General features: G+C 40.5%; 1 protein-coding gene across 1 annotated transcript; it reads right to left on the bottom strand.

Annotated features, from left to right (window-relative positions):
• Window positions 1-3,046: 3,046 nt before the first annotated feature.
• Window positions 3,047-5,856, bottom strand: LOC5518159 (QRFP-like peptide receptor). The gene is made up of 3 exons (XM_032362643.2): window positions 5,492-5,856; window positions 4,835-4,892; window positions 3,047-4,092 (listed from the first exon to the last, which is right to left on the bottom strand). Exon 3 carries the CDS (start codon window positions 4,090-4,092, stop codon window positions 3,106-3,108), a length of 987 nt encoding a protein of 328 aa, XP_032218534.1. The 5' UTR covers window positions 4,835-4,892; window positions 5,492-5,856; the 3' UTR covers window positions 3,047-3,105.
• Between the last annotated feature and the right edge of the window lie 234 nt (window positions 5,857-6,090).

The following is a 6,090-nucleotide window of genomic DNA, read 5'->3' as shown; positions in this document are numbered from 1 at the left end:
GAATCATTGACAAAACGTGACTCAGTAGGGGAAGGGCGGGGTGTTTTGTTGTTAAGTTCCGGTCATGTGATCTACCTAGTCCAGACGTGGGACTCTCTTTGCGCTCGACGAATGTACAAAAAGAGTCCCAGGTCTGGACTAGTGATCTACCTAGCTAGGCTTTTTACCGTTATTTTTTCAATAGATTTGCCAAAGATTTATGTGCGCAAGCCAATTACACAAAATATTGGTGCTGGTGCATTTTGTTTTTGCTAATATCAAAAATAAAGAACAAGAGATTTCGTTGATAAAATTGGAAATTGGTATCCTGTGATAATAATTGATTATCAAAATTCGGGTAGAAATATCGCTGGATTTAACGCTATGGCGGTAAAGACTTCATACAAAGAGTGCAACAAAGAATCGATCAAGCCATGATTTGTTTGCAGTCCGACCTACAAGAACAAACAAAAGCGCGCGACTAAATAATCTTTTTCAGCCATAGAAGGGAAGGTTAGTAGCCTAACTAAAAATGATTTTTTATCTCCTTTCAGATTTCGAGCAAGCACGGTTCTACTCTATTTTTTGTATTTACTACGATATTTATACTGTTCTCTATCTTAACAGTCGCACTTTTGCACCTTGCCTGAATGGCGGAAGATGTAAGCCATCAGACCATGACGTATGCAAGTGCGGGCCAGGATCTTTCGTGATACATTGCCAGAAAGGTATCGTCTAGCTTTTACAGTGTACTATGACGAACCAAGGCCGTATTTTCAAAATGTATAAGAAAATGACCAGAAAGGGTATGGCAAGGCCCCCCAATATTTTCTGTATTGTGCCCCCCCCCCCCCCCCCCCCCCAATCTTACTACGTGACCTGCTGCGGCTCTGCGACAATTTCCAGCTCAATATAACAAGGCCCAGGGTTGGGCACAGGGAGCTTGTGTACAGTATGATTTTAGTGCTGTACAGTTAGTCAAGACAGCGACTGTCAGCCTTTCGTACCTTTACTCGAACGTTTCAACACTACTATTGTGCTTGTTTTCGCCAGAACACGCGCATGCGCATACGTTATTCAGCACTGTCACTCTAGTTTAGACAATGAGGTAGGGACCTCCCTAATATTTTTGTTGCACAAAATACTTCTGAGAGTGCACTGAAAAATTCTATCATATAAAGTGCATATAATCTAGCATGATGGAGCCCATTTTGCATGATAATGTTGATATTAGAATGTTAGAAACATATTCCCTATTCTATAATGCTTTGATTGAATACAGCATTTTCATTTTTATGAACTATTTTTTAGATGACGTTATGCACACAATTTAGATATCATTTTGTATTATTATGTGTAGCCACCCGCCCAGTGCTGTTATGGAAACAGTAATAACATGGGTTTTTAATACAGGTCTCTCTAATACTCTTGTGGTATATAAACTACTGTAAAAACCTTAATCTATTTATATCATCAAAGATCATTTTAGATACAAAAATGTCACTCCATTTACATAGATAAACAAATAAAGCTACAGAGAGAGTACAAGAAAATAGAGAATTCGCAGACACTATGTAGCCAGGCCTGAAGCCAGGGGGAGGGTTTGGAAGAACCACCCCACTCCACTAATAGGTCCAATAAAAAAAACAATGCAATGCCATGGCAACCGCTGAGACGATTGTATTCTGTATTGTGTCCAGGCCCCGACCGCGCTTAGTGAACCGACTGTTTGCCAGCACCCTGGAAGAACGATAAATTTCGACTTAGCAGCGAAAAAATTGCAGGGTTATTCTGGCTTTTGGACTATTTTCTTGGATAGATGTGTTTAGAAATTATTCTTCTATGGCATATAGGATTTTGGTCCGTTTTTGCCGAAAAAGTTGCCTCGAAGAGTGGAAGTTGTGTTTGCCAGGGCGTGGAGCTTTCTACCCTGTTGTATTTTGTTTCGAGTGGGGAGGGGGTGAACCGAGATGAGGGTGGAAAATCGCCTAAACTGTTATGAATCACGGCTAAAACGAAACCAGATCAATATATGACAACAACTTCAAGAAATTGGCTTAATTAGAGATATATTCGGTGAACAAATTAAAAATAATATTCGATACATGAACATTTTGTCTGGTTTGCCCGTGATACAATAAGGCTCTGTTACAAACGACAGGAGACGAGATGTGGGGACGGTACCGGGTTTACTTGGTCGCTGTTACAAACGCTACTTTACACAAGTAATTTTAAGATGAAGATGGGTATTACCGTATCCCTTTTTAATGCTTTCTAATGACGGCAAGCCCAAACGAGAGACCTTCACTGACAACCCGAAAAACGTTTCGTTTCGTTTGGATAAAGGTTCTCAGCCAATGGTTGTTCGAAGGACCGCCTTCCAACGCAGGCATGCCAGTGGGTTACTCTTGGACTTGCCGAGACCTACATAATGATTATGCGATTATTGTTCACTTCGGAGGTAACGCACTTCATGCTTGCCGTGCTAGTGTTCATGACAATCTTCCTGCGTGACCAGAATGATTGACAACATTCAAATCATTTTTGCACTTGTTTCCTTTATACCAATTCTGGCTATACCAGAATTTCATTAGACCTATACGATACCTAGAGTTACCTGCTCCCGAAGTCAAAACCAACTTTCTACTGGTGGTTGATGAATACGGGACGGGCATAGGTGCTCGATTTACGAATATCTTGAAAACAATATGGACCCGCCTACAATTGGGGAGGGGCCAATTCCCGTTGACTCATAACTAAACAAATCGCATCAATAACTCCCGGCATAAGTTGGCGGTAAATTGATTGAAATGCTAGAGTTATAAAAATAGCGAAACCCATCACCTAGTATTAATTTCCCGCGTGACAAGCAGTAGCGTAGCCCCGACACCCTGCGATAATTTCCCGCGTGACAGCTCACTTTGGGTGTCCACCCCCACCTCAAGAGATTCCTTCTTACCCAAAACAAATTGCAGATCTCAGGTATCCCAGTCAACCCTGTGCACAGGGTCTAGTTAACAAAAAGAAGAAAGTTTTCCGTGACTCATTTCCGAATTTTGCCTGTTTTTCTTGTTGTTTTTGATTTATTTTTTGACTTTACGAAATCCCTTATATGTTTTTTTTTTTTCAACCTATAAACTTTAGAGCACGGGAAAGCCTGTTGCGAAATTCCTTAGAAAAAAGAAAATAAATAATTGGGTTAACTAGACAATTGGCAAACGCAATTATGGAAAAACAATGCCGAAAAACCAACTCTTCGTAGGCTGCAATGGTGATGTTAGCATTGACTGCTGTGTACACGAACCACGGAAAATATGGGACAATAAATGTAGCAACAATAGTGACGAACATTCGAGAATTCTTTAACCTCCAGTCATCGGACTTCAGGTTTGAACCGGTCTCCTCGGGAGATACGCGATTTCTCTTGTTGAGGAATTTCGTTATGCGTATATTAACGATAGCGAGACCTATGAAAGGGAGTAAAAACTGCAATAAAACGAATGCAATAACTTGAGCCTTGGCGGTGGGGTCAGTGGTGTCGTATAAACATTTAAGATAGAAGTGATTTTCGCCAACTGCTTTTGGGATTAGCTTGTAGGTTCCTGTTAAGACTAGAGTTGTTCCCAAACCTGCTACCCACGCCCCAACTATCAAACCCTTCACGACTCGCCTGGATGGAATATAGAACGGGTGGAACATGCAAAGATATCGCTCTACTGAAATTACGATAAGATTGTTAATTGTGATAATTGGAAACGCAATGTTGAGTACTCTCACTACTGTACACATAAAGTCTGTGTTTACAAAGTCTATCCACAATTCAGCAGCATTATAAACAGGTATAGTCATCCCACTTGCGCAGAGATCAGAGCAGGCGAGACTCATAACAAAGTAGGCGGTGTGTGAGCGATTGAAGGCTAGCACTCTCGGGCGTCTAAGTGCTGTCACTGTGAAGTAGATGATGATGGCGTTGCTTATGGCCGCTAGGACACCGATAGTACAAGTTATTGTGGTCAGAGTTATTTTTGTTCCAGTGTCTAGTGGGGTGAGGACGTAGGCTCGTCCTGCACTGAGATTTCCGCCTTGCGTGAAATTGTCGACAGTAGAATCCATCTGGTGGGGGTAGAGAACAAACAGTTCTTTAGTCTTTCTTTTAAAAATTAGAAAACAAAAAACGCCAAAAAGTATCGTAAAAACGAAATGTATGAAATGGAATGAATAAACATAGTGACATCAGCATAGTCGGTAAGACCTCTTTTTTATATTCATTATGCTTTTTTCCACAGTTACTCCAGCTGCCGTATAAAGAAGAATTTGACCGAAGACAGAAGACGAGATGGGAGTTCAGACCCGTGTCCAGGATTGTTCTTGGGGGGGGGGGGGCGAAGTCCGAAAAAGTGGATCTAATTTTTCTGGGGGGAGGGGAGTGAGTTTTCTGATCAAAATCTGACCACCCCCGAAAGAACAAAAAGGAATTTTTTTGCCTTTGCAATATCTCCACGGGAGATTGTCGGATTTGGCTACTAATTCAAGCCTTACTTATGGATTAATGACAAACAAGGAAATCTTAGCTTATGCTTTATAGTTTTGTCTACAAATAGCACGTCTATTGAGAAACCGAAAGTGGACCCCCCCCCCCCTGGGAACGGGCCTGGAGTTATCGTGATCCAATAGCTTTTAGCTAAAGAGCGACCTTTCTTTTTATCCATACAATTTTTAAAATGCCTATTGACGTTTTTTAACACAGACGCGAAAAGAGAAAATATTTCTTCACAAGTCGTTGGGGATGTGTTTAGAAATTGTGCTTGATAAGATAAGATATCGTGATAAGTGAACCCTTGCGGGGCGCGCTTACCTTCAGACAGATGTAGTGCTGCCTTTGAAGTTTGCTTAAGCTTGTTTCAAGAGGATTTCTGTATAGAGGGAAAAAAATTTTGAATATCAAATAAAGCAAAAAAAAAGAGTAAAAAACAATATTATAAACCATAACAATGTTTCAAAACAACCGATAGTGACCCGTATAAAAAAATGCGCATGTGGCGGTCAAGTAAGTAAAAATTGTTGGACGTATCCGGACTTTTGATATTTTGGAGGCTCTGGAACAACATAAGAGTTACTGCAATATTTCTGTAACACGATGCCTTCTCATTTCAAGGAGGTGTGGAAGCGCTTGCGGGAAAGGTGAAAAAAGAGCGAGCAAAAAGAGTAATTTAAAAAAAGCGACTTTCCGGCCCGAAAATCCTAGAAAGATTGAACTTCCTTATTATAACAAAAACCTATTTTATACGAATATTGCTTTGTAGAAGAACAATGTTGAGGATATGTGAATTTATTAACATTTACAGAAAATTAAACAGTTATCTCAAAATGGAAGGAATAAAACATCTTTTCAGGCCCAAGATGAAGTTGGTTTCGCCTGTTCGACCAAAATCGACCTCGACCACGAATCTACCATAGACCAGCACAATTTCGGTGACGGCAAATATAAGCCTCCCTGGTATAATATTCTTACCTTTCTCTTGTATGACGTTTTGATCGTAGGTGAGGCTGGCAGGAGTGTCGGAACGTGTTTTTTGGTTAAGCTTTTTATGCCATATAAAACAAAGCACAGGATACGACAATAATGTTATCCAGCATCTCTCGACATAAGTCCTACTTTAGTTTTAAACACTGAAGTATTGTACGCTAGTGCTACAACCGCTTTCTTACATATTTCACATATTTCAAGCGAGGCTCACTCGGAGAATCCATGTGTTGTAGCCCGCAGTGCTTCATGGGTATGAAATAAATGAAACAAAAATAAGCGTAAATTAAAACAAATTCATGTTTAAAATGCTGTCGCATTTTTTTGTGTCTCTTAACATCCACACAGCTTTTAGAGACTAGAGTTCTTCATTTGTACCTTACTACCCACGAACCAGTGCGGGCTACGACACAAGAAATATGAGTGTACGAATAGACAAATGTCCCCACCCCCCACCGGAGGGGTTGGTTTTAAGTGACAGTTCTCTGTTTTAGGTTATTCGTATACATTACGCCTTACCCAAAGGTCGACAATTCAAATTTATTATCTTTTATTTTGTTTATGCCTCCCGTCCTTTCTTCTGTGGA

The sequence above is a fragment of the Nematostella vectensis genome, chromosome 5, assembly GCF_932526225.1.
Source record: "Nematostella vectensis chromosome 5, jaNemVect1.1, whole genome shotgun sequence".
Lineage (NCBI taxonomy): Eukaryota > Metazoa > Cnidaria > Anthozoa > Actiniaria > Edwardsiidae > Nematostella > Nematostella vectensis.
Note: the sequence above shows the minus strand (reverse complement) of the source record. Positions and strands in the feature narration are given on the sequence as shown.